The sequence below is a fragment of the Cynara cardunculus genome, assembly GCF_001531365.2.
Source record: "Cynara cardunculus var. scolymus isolate 2C chromosome LG 10, CcrdV1, whole genome shotgun sequence".
In the NCBI taxonomy this organism is placed as follows: Eukaryota; Viridiplantae; Streptophyta; class Magnoliopsida; order Asterales; family Asteraceae; genus Cynara; species Cynara cardunculus.
This window is the reverse complement of record NC_037537.1, coordinates 28,902,922-28,915,947: the sequence shown is the minus strand read 5'-3', so window position 1 is coordinate 28,915,947 and position 13,026 is coordinate 28,902,922. Positions and strand designations below refer to the sequence as shown.

Sequence of the window (13,026 nt, the reverse complement as noted above, 5' to 3'; positions counted from 1 at the left end):
ATATCATGATCTGCTTGATTGTGTAGTATGTTGAAGTTGTTCCTCACATGGAGAAGCAGAGACGTGTGGAGCAGATTCTTCGATCCCAAGAACGGGGTTCCAAAATAATAATTTTCTGTTCAACAAAAAAACTATGTGACCAGCTTACACGTAATATTGGTCGCAACTTTGGTGCTGCAGCAATTCATGGAGACAAATCTCAGGGTGAGAGAGACTGGGTTCTGAATCAGTTTCGTTCTGGCAAGTCACCGATATTAGTTGCCACAGATGTTGCTGCACGGGGGCTTGACATTAAGGACGTAAGGTCAGTAAGGCACCAAAAGGGGAAGCATAGTCATTTATTATCAAATTCATAAATTGAAATAAATAATTATCTTCGGCCGAGTTCCTTCCTTCGTAATCAAATCTTATTGTATATTGGTTTTTGCAGGGTAGTGATCAATTATGATTTTCCAAATGGTGTTGAGGACTATGTCCATCGAATTGGGCGAACTGGGAGGGCAGGGGCAAAAGGCATGGCCTACACCTTTTTTTCAGAACAAGACTGGAAATATGCAGCTGATCTAATCAAGGTTCTGGAGGGGGCCGATCAGCCTGTACCTGCTGAGGTGCGAGAGATTGCGGCACGTGGCGGGCCTGGGTTTGGAAAGGAAAGGGGTGGAATGAGCCGTTTTGATTCTGGTGGTCGTGGTGGCATGAGGGATGGTGGTTTTGGTGGGCGTGGTGGGGATGGCAGGTTTGGTGGTCGTGGTGGTGACATGAGGGATGGCAGATTTGGTGGTCGTGGTGGTGAGTTGAGGGAAGGAGGTTTTGGTGGTCGGGGTGGTGGTGGGTTTGGAGGGAGAAGCGGTCAAAGGGATGAGGGTTTTGGAAGTCGTGGTGGGATGAGGGATGGCAACTATGGTGGTCGTGGTGGTGGTTGGGAACGTGGCCTTAATGATAGATTCATGGATTCCCGTGGCAGAGGCAGGGGGCGAGGGAGATTTGATAACAGGAGAGATGGGGACCGTGGTAGGGGAAGAAGTTATAGCCGTAGTCCTGATAGGGTTCGAACGTGGGGCCGTAGCCGGAGCAGGAGCAGGAGCAGGAGCAGGAGTTACAGCAGGGGCCGTAGCTGGTCAAGAAGCCGAAGTCGTAGCCGTAGCCGTAGCCGCAGCTACAGTCGTAGCCCTGTAAGGCGTGAGAGACGGCGTGAATCAAAATTTGATCAGATTGAAGCGGATTTGCCGAAAGCTCCTGAAGCAGAGATTGTGGGTGAGGCAGCAATAATCTCTTGTCCCGTTCCAGTCCCAGATGGTAATTGATGGAGTTTAAAGAGGAGAAGGATTTTTCATGTAATCATGTGGTTTTAGATTTTGGCAAATTGAAGTGGTTATTTACAATTACATTTTATGTGAGAGAGTTGTATTCGGAAAGTGGTTGTGATCCAAACTTGGTTGTAATCACAAAACCCCCCATGTTTCTAACCAAATGAATGGTATCAAAACGCATGTATGTGGCTGTTTTGTAGCCATGAACAACTAACTCATGGCTGTTGAGGGTTACATGTATAATTTTAGAATTTAAATTATAACATCTCTATGGCGTTTACAAGGGACACTTTGTAGATGATAATAAATCTAAATGCCATGATTACTTTTTTTCTTTATCATTTAAAATCAACTAAATACAAAATCTTCTCTCTATTTAAGGAGTCTTTATTCGTTTAACGGTGGTTCTTGTTTAGGTATGATTTTTATGAGAATTTTCATTATTAGACAAATTTTTTTTTGAGTATTGGAAATATTACGTAAAAATAAAAAATGTAATAAAAAATATTTTTATCTCACATTTTATAAACAATAAAGTACAAGACTTGATATTGCCCTTTAGTCTTTTCACCTCATAAATTTATTTCATTTTTTAAAAATCTTGATTGTTTTAGATATAATAAATATTTTAATTAAGCATATGATATAAAAAAATGAGTATTTTTATTTTCTTTAATCCAATACTCATACTTATATACAAATATTTTCAAATCTTGACCAGATTTTAACCATTATATAATACTTTTTATTAATATATTTGAAATTTATAAATCTAACTCAAACCTAATTAAAAATACATTTAACTTAAAAAATAAATGTTAAGTTTTATTGATGTGGCAATATATAAGTAAAAACAAAAGATGATATGTATTTACAAAATAAAATCATAGAAGACGAATAAAAATAATAATACAGTTTACATGAGTACAAAATACAAATTGTAATAATACATGATAGATTACAACAAATATTGGTGATTAGAGTTGGAGTGTGTATATATATATATATATATATATATCTATATATATATCTCGTATATGATGAATCCTGTTGGCTCGAAGGTACGTTTTACACCCTACCCTTTCTCTGCCTCAACGACGCCTCTTTTCGCCAGTCCTAAACAAATCATCGCCGCCTGCTGTGCCACCGTCTGCTAATCGGAGGTTAGGTTGTTTAATTTCTCGATTTGGTTCAAGGACTTGTTGGTTTGGCCTTTCTACTTTTGTGTGACCATGGCTTTCAATTTGACCTGTTGTCCTATTATTATTATTTTGATTCTGTTATTCATCGATGCCACTTTCTCTATTATTATTTTGAGATCCTTATTCGTCGTTTCTATCTGATGGATTGGTCAACTGAATGTCTCACTTTTATGCTAGCTAAATGCTAGTAGGTGTTGTACTGTCCTCATACATTGTTGTGTGGCAGAAGTTGGTACGAGAACTACTGAAGAAAAGATGTTTTCCCTGTTATACCATGTATCATATTGAGTACACTTCCGAAGCTGTTTGTCGGGTTATGCTCTTAAAGGTGTCGCTTTCAAGCCACCAAACGCCCGAAGGTTGTTCATCATTTGAAGCATTGTGTTTGGTAGTAACAGCCTGTGTCAATTCTTGTTAAATCAAGCTGAATACAGATCCTAAGTTCCTAACATCATAGATAAAGTTTTTATTGCAATCATAGACATTAACAATCTATGCCTAATCACAATGACTATATCCGGCGTTTGAAATGTTCTATTATCTCTATGGCGCTTAGAAAACATTAGTAGCAAAGCATAGAAAGATCAATTGTTTCACACTCATTCATGATGGAAAAAATTACCTGAACTTCTAAGCAAGATAAGGAAACAGGTTAATGTGTTCTTGAATTTTTTATAACCAAATAGGATGAACAAAACCCATTGGAGGGTATCAAATATACATCAGGTATTACCAAAATGCTCGTATACAGATGCTAAAAAGGAGTTGAATGTCCATAAACCACTCAAACAATGGACGATGACTTAAACTTTCAGCTATTCGTAACATGTTATGTACATAAGCAACAACATTGTTTCCAAATAAATTCCCATAGGTTTATCAAATTCTTTAATGAAAACTATGAGTATTTTAGTTGCTGAAATTATCACAAGAATTATGGAATTTACATGTTGGATTGGATTCCAGGGTTAATAACTGAAACATGAAAACAGATTATCAACAATAGATAATAATAAAAGGCTCACTACATCGAGGACGACTAGTACTATTTCCAAAATATCAATGTTAATAAATTCAAGTTTAGATATGAGAATTAAAAGCATAGCTCATACATATTTGCTCACCTTTGGATCTACGTGTATCACTTCTTTCTCTCTAAAACTCTAATAATGCCGTGCTTTCGTGTGGGTACACAAATGATTTGGAGAGATTAACGTCACGTATACCTTGGATCAGAGAGAATGGGATTAGGTTTGATGTTTAGGGTTCAGCAGGACGAGAATGCCCCGGTCGGCTTGCATAGTGTTCCTGTATTCCCTTGGATATAATATAATTATCATTGGTGTTTTTGACTTAGGCCAACAAGGGCTACTGTTGGGATTAGGGTTCTCCACTCGGGAATACAACATTTTATAAATGGTATGTCATTCGTATTATATTAAATATGAAATAATAATGTTTAAAAAGTTACCATTTAAAAAAGTAACATGTTGATTGTATATATAATTCTTTTGGGGAAATTTGAGTTCCTATGCTCAATGAGGCTCTTTATATAGAGATTGCTCAGAAAACCCTACATCAGAAACATGTTATGTTTCAATTGGAAGATGCTTGAGAATGGGTGCACTATTGTGTATTTCTGCTGCAGGTTATACAAAATTTCCACCATGTGATATCGTTACAATTCATTGTTCTTACCTGCTGCAATTGTGGGGGCCTATAGGATCAGTTTATAGACTTTTGGTGCTCAGTTTACTTTCCTTGCTGTGCAAAGCACTTGCGTCTTTGCGTTGGGGTCAATACTTGACTTAACCAATGCCAATTAGTGTTGTCAAAATAATAATTCTAGTGGATTCCCAACTCCTTATCAATCTCGATTCATTTCAATATGAACAACAATTTAACCAATTGAATTGATTAGAATATAACGAGTAATGCAATAAAGGAATATATTGGAACCCGTCAATTTAGGATCCAATTCGAGATTTTCCTTACCGGGAAGGAATTGGATAGAAACAAAGAACATGATATCATCTTATAAAATCTGAAACTATTACAGAATCACACATATATCATACGGATCGTAACAGATGTTATACTTGTTAATTTTAAATAAATTCTATGAAAACGTAATTTAACACAATATACTCTCCAAAATAAGGTGCTTCTAGGTTTTGTATGTAGCAAGTCTTTTTATCTTACACTCCTAGTAGTCTCCAGTCGATACCAATCATATTTCTTCTTCTTTTATCTTTGTTGTCTCTTTCTTTATCATAGTTTAATATTTTTTATCATCTTCTTATCTGCTGCAATTCATTTGTTTTTTATCTATCTTCTGCCCTATTTTTTCTGATTGCAAGGTCAAACCGAAAGAGGGCAAGAGGCTTTTAGTTGACTGTTAGGAAGTTAATACACAATCAATAAGCCATGTATTTCTTTCAGCGCTCTCTTTTAAAATGTACTTGCTGAAAATCGTAGATTGTTAATTTAGTGAATTTTGAGTTGTGTGCAACACACTGAATCTTTCATTATTATAGTTTGTAACTGTAGTCGATACACATAATATTAACCTGTTGAATTCATTGGTTTTTTTATTTCTATTTTGCACAATGCTGTTATTTTGCCGTATTGTTCCATACAAGATACAATAAGTCAACTAAAAACAAATGAGGAAAAGTGGGGGAAAGGGATTGTGAAAAAGAGAACTGCATACACGTTTGGATCACAAGATCTTATGATTTTTTATGTAATTTGAAAAGTTTGCATTTATTATTGGATTATTGTGTGTTTGAATTCTTTTAGATATTTGGATCCTTTGAAAAAATTGAAGTGAATGTAATGATGTTGACTTGCCATGAATCACGATTATTCTCATATGCTATGCAAACATGGTTTGACAACTAAGCTGCCAATATGCCTTTGTTGTACTGATCCGTTCTGATTCATGAGTAATCAGAACATTTTGTTGCTTAGGGAATAGGGACAGCATAGTATGTTGATCTATAGTTCTGTGCAGCAAGAACATGTTTACATTATTATCAATGATGTTAGGTATTTGGAGAGTATGAAAAGGAAGGTAATATCAGCTCGAAAAGGTAATGCTGAATGAATTTACAGAAGGGGGTTTTAAGTATTCAAAAGAAACTGCCTCTGGCTGGTGTCCTAGTCGTTTTTTATATTGTTGAGTTTTGATCTTCCATATAATGTTATATTTGTTCACATTAAAAACATAAGTGAAAATTGTAGCTGCTAACTGATGTGACCTTTTCTGTAAGATGATGTTGGTATCGAAGTGAGCTATTTGTCATATGCTCTGTTCATGGTTCTTGTATTATATATGGAGGTAGCTAATCTTTGATCATCTCTGAACTTCTAGGTTGTGACTCCTGTTAAGCATGGCCGCTGAGGGAGGTCCGGACGCTCTGGGACCTCGTTATGCTCCAGCTGATCCAACATTGCCTGAACCTTGGAAAGGCTTGGTTGACGGGAGCACCGGTGTGCTGTATTATTGGAACCCTGAAACCAATGTCACCCAATACGAGAAACCTAATGCTTCGCTGCCTCCACTGCCAACAGGCCCACCACCTGTGCCCTCTGCACCTAAGCTGGCTCCAATACCTGGTGTAAGGACTGGGCAGCCGAACGGAGTTCCTGGTCAACAGGCACATCAAATGACACATAACACACAGCAACCAGGGCCGCAAGTTACTCCACAATCACAACAGCATGCTGAACAGGTACCACAGGTTGCTCAACAAAATAGCTCTCAATTACYACAAGGTGGACRACAAYTWGGTTCACAAATGGGACCTGGCATGCAGCAGTTGGGGCAGCAAATGACACAGCACATCAGGCCTCAAATGGGACCAAACCAGCACACATTTTCAACTGTGGAACAACAAATGCCACCCCAGCAAGGAGTTCAAATACCTCAAACTTACCAGGGTGGACCGTTAGGRCARCAACAGGGCTACCAATTTACACATCAACAGTCGCACTACATGGGATATCAGCAGAACATCCCTCAGGCAGGGCAGCCTAATATACCACAGCATACWCAGCATCCTGAACAGTTTCCTCAACAAGAGCAAAAGGCTGCATTCTTGCAGAGAGAGGATACTGATTTTCAGCAAGGAAAACAGGTTGGGTTCTCTCCATCCCAGATCCATCAAGGTGGGGTGCCACCTGTTCAAAGTCTGCCTCCAGAGGGTAAATCCAGTATTCAACCTGGACAAACCACTCCATATGGTGGCTCTCTGCTCAGTGTGCAACAACCTTCCTCTTTTGGTCAGTTACAGTATAGCGGCATCAACCACCAGCAACATGCTCCAAGGTTCCAAAGCCAAATGGGTCAAGCTCAGATGCATGGCCAGCAGCCCAATGTTCCACCAGTAGGATTCAAGATGGGTTTTGAAGAAACTCAACCTGGAAGAGGTGGGAATGAGCACTATATTAATGCTAATAATGATGGGCCGAATGTTGCTACTCATCAACCTAAGCTTGCTGCAATTCCTATGGCAAGAAATCAGCCGGTAATGTCTGTCTTCGTTTTCTATTATGAACTTTGTATCCTATGGTGTCTGTGCATTATTACTTCTATTTTTTTAAACTATATTATGACGTGAGCGTGAACGTGTTGCAAGCTTTTGATATTTGCATGTCAGCGTGTTCTCTCGCTTATGTAATTTCTAATTGCATGCACACTTCTTACGTGCAAGGAAAGATGGTGTATGATAACTAATCTTACTTCACATCCTTTTAGGAGATGAGATTTGGGGCTCCTCCACCTCAAAATAATAATATGCCAGGGCCAGCCTCACATAACATCTATGGACATGCTACTGGTGGTCCACCATATGCGAATAACACCATGATAATGCAAAATCCTGCAGCAATGACTTCTCGAGACGCTATGAATATGTCCTCTGTTGATATTTACCGTCAGAAGCATGACGTAACAGCAACGGTTTGTTTACTTGATCACGTTTAACTCCCTAATTGCTGATTAGACTGTTACTGTTCATGTGGTTGTTATGTAATTGAGGGAGACTCACAGTTTACACAAGGTTGGTAAGATAGCTGAAGGATTTCGTAGCTTACTAACAGCGGTTTGTTTGAACTTACTGACCAAAGAATCTCCACACTTTTGTTTTATAATGCTATTTGTCATCATCTTAATTAGTGGGATCTGTGAAATGCTGTCTTGCTTTCTCTTCCAACGATGTGTTCTATCCTGCTAGCAGTGTCATCATCTAACAATGTATTGATAGACCAGTTTATCGATGTTCTCTTGAGTTTCCTCTAGTGCTACCGTGTGGTCCAATGTTCTTCAATGTACTTCTTATAGTCAAGGACATTATATTTCCAGTAATGTGGCGAATGGTTGTCCCTGAACTATAGAATTTAAAGACCACTTTGTAGCTGAATTCTTGGGAATACCAGAAGTAATAGAACTATGCGATTTTCTTTCATGTTATAGAAGTGTAGATGGAAATCCTCTTCTTTACTTTAATTTTTAGTGTATAAGCTGAGATCAATTGATTATATTTATGGGTCTAAAGGAGAAGGGGTATATGAGGGAACTATTTTATTATCTACCAAATGTTAAAGAAATTTTCTGCACCAGTCTCTTTATTATTCAGGTTAACAAGAGTGGGATGCAAATCATGTTTGTAGTGTTGAATTGGGGTAAATCTGAAATTTTAATGGTGGACATCAGATCTATGCCAAATATAGGTGATAATCATGCAGTCAGATCTATTTATCGGCGATTTATTGGATTGGATAATGTCATTTTCCGATTATTTGATAGCTTAGAATGTTAACTTATCTTACCAGATTTTTCTCACCACCTAAAATTGCAATGTGCTTCATTTGTGCTTTAAAGTTCATTTAATCAATCGACAATAATTGTGGTATCTATATCCAGGAAAATTTGAGTACTCTTAGATATTGTTCACATATAGTAGGATGGGAAAAACACATACCACCTGTGCTATCTGTATGTTTGCAATTTACTCAAATATACATAACATACTTCTTTTCATATTGACAATGGTATTTTAACTTTGGCACACATCAGCACGAGATTGCAGCATCCTAACTTGCCAAAGTCAAGTTGATTCTTTTGGGATGCATAATGACATTGAAAGCCTACTTATTTGTGAACGATCTTGGTTATAATTTTTATTAAGTTCAAAAATGTGCTTGGCTGATTTTGCCATGCCTTCTGTCCCTATACGTTCATGGTCTACCGTCGGAGAGCTTTTCTACCTCTTCTCAGGTATTTGCAAATGTCACTTACCTTTTACTTTAATTGTGTAGGGTGATAATGTTCCAGCTCCATTCATGTCATTTGAGTCCACAGGCTTTCCCCCAGAGATATTGAGAGAGGTAAGTACTTCTCTAGAGAAGTTGTTAACTAACTTTGTCTGTGTATGACTGTACATGCTATGTTTGGTGTTCATGTTCATGTTCTTTTTATTCTTAATCTGTATCTTAAGATTAACAGTTCTGACTTGTCGCAGGTGCGATATCTGCTCCAGAGGCGGAGCATATGTCGTACGCTGCCCTGCCATGCGCACACTTTGCTACAAGTATTCTGATTAGGCTGCAAAATGGACAGTTGGAGCCTTCCTTGGCATCTTCTGAAGGGTGGTTGGCCTGCATCCGGATCACACTTATTGTGACTGGGATACCTGGCTTATTGGCTCCGCCTCTTTTGTCTTTATTGCTCCCTTTTGTTGCCTCGAGTTGCTTCAGTAAGCAACTGCATACCTATGGACCTTCATTTAGCAAATGTTTTAATTGAAGTTCTCTTTTTCTCATTTAGGCATCATTTTTCTAGTGTATGGCTTTCATTTTAAATTATCCGGGCATATGCATAAGAATGCTTAAGATCTTTTTCTGTGTCTAGGGGTTCATTAATATGATTTTGTTTCAGATACACGCTGCTGGWTTCGCTTCTCCCACACCTATTCAGGCTCAAACATGGCCTATTGCCTTGCAAAATAGGGATATAGTGGCAATTGCGAAGACAGGTTCCGGTAAAACATTGGGGTATCTGATCCCTGCTTTCATGCATCTCAGATTTTGCCGCAACAATCCTCAGAATGGACCAACAGTTGTTGTTTTAGCTCCCACCCGGGAGCTTGCTACTCAGATACAAGACGAGGCCATAAAGTTTGGCCGGTCTTCTAGGGTCTCTTGCACAGTGAGTCATCAGTTCCTCTTTCTTGTGCTTTGGCAGGTTTAGCAGATTCTATTTYAAATWAAGTATATGACGTGTTTTGATGTTATTCAGTGTTTGTATGGTGGAGCTCCCAAGGGTCCTCAATTGAAGGAATTGGAAAGAGGAGCAGATATTGTTGTAGCTACTCCTGGTCGACTTAATGACATCCTTGAAATGAAAAGAGTTGATTTCCGTCAGGTTTCTCTTCTTGTCCTTGATGAGGCAGACAGGATGCTTGATATGGGTTTTGAACCTCAAATAAGGAAGATCGTCAATGAAATACCTCCGCGCAGGCAAACTCTGATGTATACAGCCACTTGGCCGAAGGAAGTGAGAAAAATAGCTGGAGACCTTCTTGTCAATCCTGTTCAGGTTAATATTGGYAATGCGGATGAGCTTGCTGCAAACAAGTCTATTACCCAGGTAAAAGAACCTGAAGCATATGCTCGTACTCATAGAAAAGTAGCTATTTTCTTTTTTTTTACCAAATATATTAACAACCATCGGGATTAACACTCTTTCTAGTTTTAAAGAGAGAGTGTGTGATTATTAAGGAGAGGGATGGTGCATTAACTGTCATCCATGGTTCTTGAAATGAAGTCGTGGTTGCTATATATTATGCTTCTCTTTTTGCTAATTGTAATGTATAATATGGCAGCATTACACCCTTTAGGTTTTAAAAGTTGAAAACAAACAGAAAAATGGATCTTCATTTTGTATTTAAAGTATGTAGGGTTAGGGAAATGCATCATAATAGAAAGACATAATCTTTTTTCTTATTTAATGTCTTCGACATAATGAAGGGTGCAACAGCTTGTAATTTATAGTGAGGAAAATGTCCTGATATGAAAATCATATAGCTGTATTTTTGTGAAGCTTTAGCTAGCCCTCCTTTGAGGCCATTACGGTCCAGCTTTTCATGTGCTCGCTACGTGAACCTTACAGACGGGTTTTAGAAAAATAGAAAAGAAATACAAGTCTCAAGTAAAGCCATAACTTAGGAAGGATGCAGAATTATGGGTTCATGCTAATGTTTTCTTATATTTATGGAAGATTAATTTAATGTTCTGGTGGTTTTGGTTGTGAAGTTTAGTTTCATGTGAGTGATGGACTTGCATCTTTGAAACATTACTACCTACTTCACTGCAATATTATATAATACGTGAAGGGCTTATAAGAGGAGGGGTAAGTTATTAAAAATTAAATCCTCTAGTTTGTCCACTTGATGTGTGTGAAATTGGAGTACTGATATGTTCAATCAATGTCTACTTATTACTTGGTGTTGGACTTGATTTGATGGTCGTGGTGGTGATAATTTCATATGTTAAACTGGTTGYGGGTCTTATTGGACTTCTTTCAAATGTTGTTTGCAAGTGATCATCTAAGGAATGTGATTGTATCTTTCATCTTCTTGCTGATGGATTTAATGAACGATCTTTGGTATTATTTCTCAACCATATCATGATCTGCTTGATTGTGTAGTATGTTGAAGTTGTTCCTCACATGGAGAAGCAGAGACGTGTGGAGCAGATTCTTCGATCCCAAGAACGGGGTTCCAAAATAATAATTTTCTGTTCAACAAAAAAACTATGTGACCAGCTTACACGTAATATTGGTCGCAACTTTGGTGCTGCAGCAATTCATGGAGACAAATCTCAGGGTGAGAGAGACTGGGTTCTGAATCAGTTTCGTTCTGGCAATTCGCCGATATTAGTTGCCACAGATGTTGCCGCACGGGGACTTGACATTAAGGATGTAAGGTCAGTAAGGCACCAAAAGGGGAAGCATAGTCATTTATCATCAAATTCATGAACTGAAATAAATAATTGTATTGTATGTTGCTTATGCAGGGTAGTGATCAATTATGATTTTCCAAATGGTGTTGAGGACTATGTGCATCGAATCGGGCGAACTGGGAGGGCAGGGGCAAAAGGTATGGCCTACACCTTTTTTTCAGAACAAGACTGGAAATATGCAGCTGATCTAATCAAGGTTCTGGAGGGGGCCGATCAGCCTGTACCTGCTGAGGTGCGAGAGATTGCGGTACGTGGCGGGCCTGGGTTTGGAAAGGAAAGGGGTGGAATGAGCCGTTTTGATTCTGGTGGTCGTGGTGGCATGAGGGATGGTGGTTTTGGTGGGCGTGGTGGGGATGGCAGGTTTGGTGGTCGTGGTGGTGACATGAGGGATGGCAGATTTGGTGGTCGTGGTGGTGAGTTGAGGGAAGGAGGTTTTGGTGGTCGGGGTGGTGGTGGGTTTGGAGGGAGAAGCGGTCAAAGGGATGAGGGTTTTGGAAGTCGTGGTGGGATGAGGGATGGCAACTATGGTGGTCGTGGTGGTGGTTGGGAACGTGGCCYTAATGATAGATTCATGGATTCCCGTGGCAGAGGCAGGGGGCGAGGGAGATTTGATAACAGGAGAGATGGGGACCGTGGTAGGGGAAGAAGTTATAGCCGTAGTCCTGATAGGGTTCGAACGTGGGGCCGTAGCCGAAGCAGGAGTAGGAGTTACAGCAGGAGCCGTAGTTGGTCAAGAAGCCGAAGCCGAAGCCGAAGCCGAAGCCGAAGCCGTAGCCGCAGCTACAGTCGTAGCCCTGTAAGGCGTGAGAGACGGCGTGAATCAAAATTTGATCAGATAGAAGTGGAGTTGCCGAAAGTTGCAGAAGCAGAGATTGTGGGTGAGATAGGTGGTTCGATTCCTGTCCCAGATGCCATTGATGGAGCCTAAAGAGGATGATCGTTTGTGTTTAGTTTTATGTTTTGGTTGGGCGTAGCAGGAGAAGGAATGAGGGTTTTGCAAATTGAAGTGGTTACTACTTACGACTGCTATTCATTTTAATCAATCTAACAAACCTTGAACTTGTGTTTGTTTACAAAATCGTAATTATTTAACCGATGATTGAAATATTATAAACCAAAAAATTAAACCTCAAAATTAATTTCATGATTTACGACATTCTTCTTCATCTTACCAAAGGAATCTGATTAAACTTAAATAATACATTACATATTTTTAATTTTTATATATACTCAAAATCATGTAGCAAACAACAATGTAAATTGCTTGTGGTTATCATTCATTCTTTAACAATAAATTTTTAATACAAAAACATGAAATGAAAAACGATGAAACAAGTGGGGCACTTAACAGGATCAATTTAACGTCGTTTGAGGTAGGAACGAAATACGTTAAAAAAGAAATGCAGTCGACATGATGTCTTGTGTAATTTGGAGGACGAAAAGCATATTTCTTTTAAAGTAAAGGGTTGATTTTTGTTATTTGGTCT

At 38.8% G+C, this 13,026-nt stretch overlaps 2 protein-coding genes across 10 annotated transcripts in view; both read left to right on the top strand.

Moving 5' to 3' along the window:
* The window catches only part of LOC112520229 (DEAD-box ATP-dependent RNA helicase 40-like), an 8,988-nt gene extending 7,494 nt beyond the window's left edge, over nt 1–1,494 (top strand). Inside the window, exons 5-6 of the mRNA XM_025128528.1 lie at nt 27–304; nt 431–1,494. Of these exons, the coding sequence (XP_024984296.1) occupies nt 27–304; nt 431–1,304 (1,152 nt within the window). The 3' untranslated portion in view covers nt 1,305–1,494. The remainder of the gene's footprint in view (nt 1–26; nt 305–430) is intronic.
* Nucleotides 1,495–2,378: 884 nt separating this feature from the next.
* On the top strand, nt 2,379–12,644 carry LOC112520489 (DEAD-box ATP-dependent RNA helicase 46-like). Of its 9 annotated transcripts, none has more exons than XM_025128927.1 (9): nt 2,379–2,473; nt 5,564–5,607; nt 5,889–7,044; nt 7,275–7,478; nt 8,837–8,905; nt 9,456–9,725; nt 9,816–10,166; nt 11,226–11,503; nt 11,594–12,644. In XM_025128927.1, exons 3-9 carry the CDS (start codon nt 5,908–5,910, stop codon nt 12,465–12,467), a joined length of 3,183 nt encoding a protein of 1,060 aa, XP_024984695.1. In that variant the 5' UTR covers nt 2,379–2,473; nt 5,564–5,607; nt 5,889–5,907; the 3' UTR covers nt 12,468–12,644. The 9 variants fall into 9 exon arrangements, with proteins under 9 accessions (XP_024984695.1, XP_024984692.1, XP_024984693.1 ...); XM_025128924.1 differs by lacking the exon at nt 5,564–5,607 and adding an exon at nt 2,739–3,931; XM_025128925.1 differs by lacking the exon at nt 5,564–5,607 and adding an exon at nt 2,739–3,931 and having other exon boundaries at nt 2,379–2,478.
* Nucleotides 12,645–13,026: the final 382 nt, after the last annotated feature.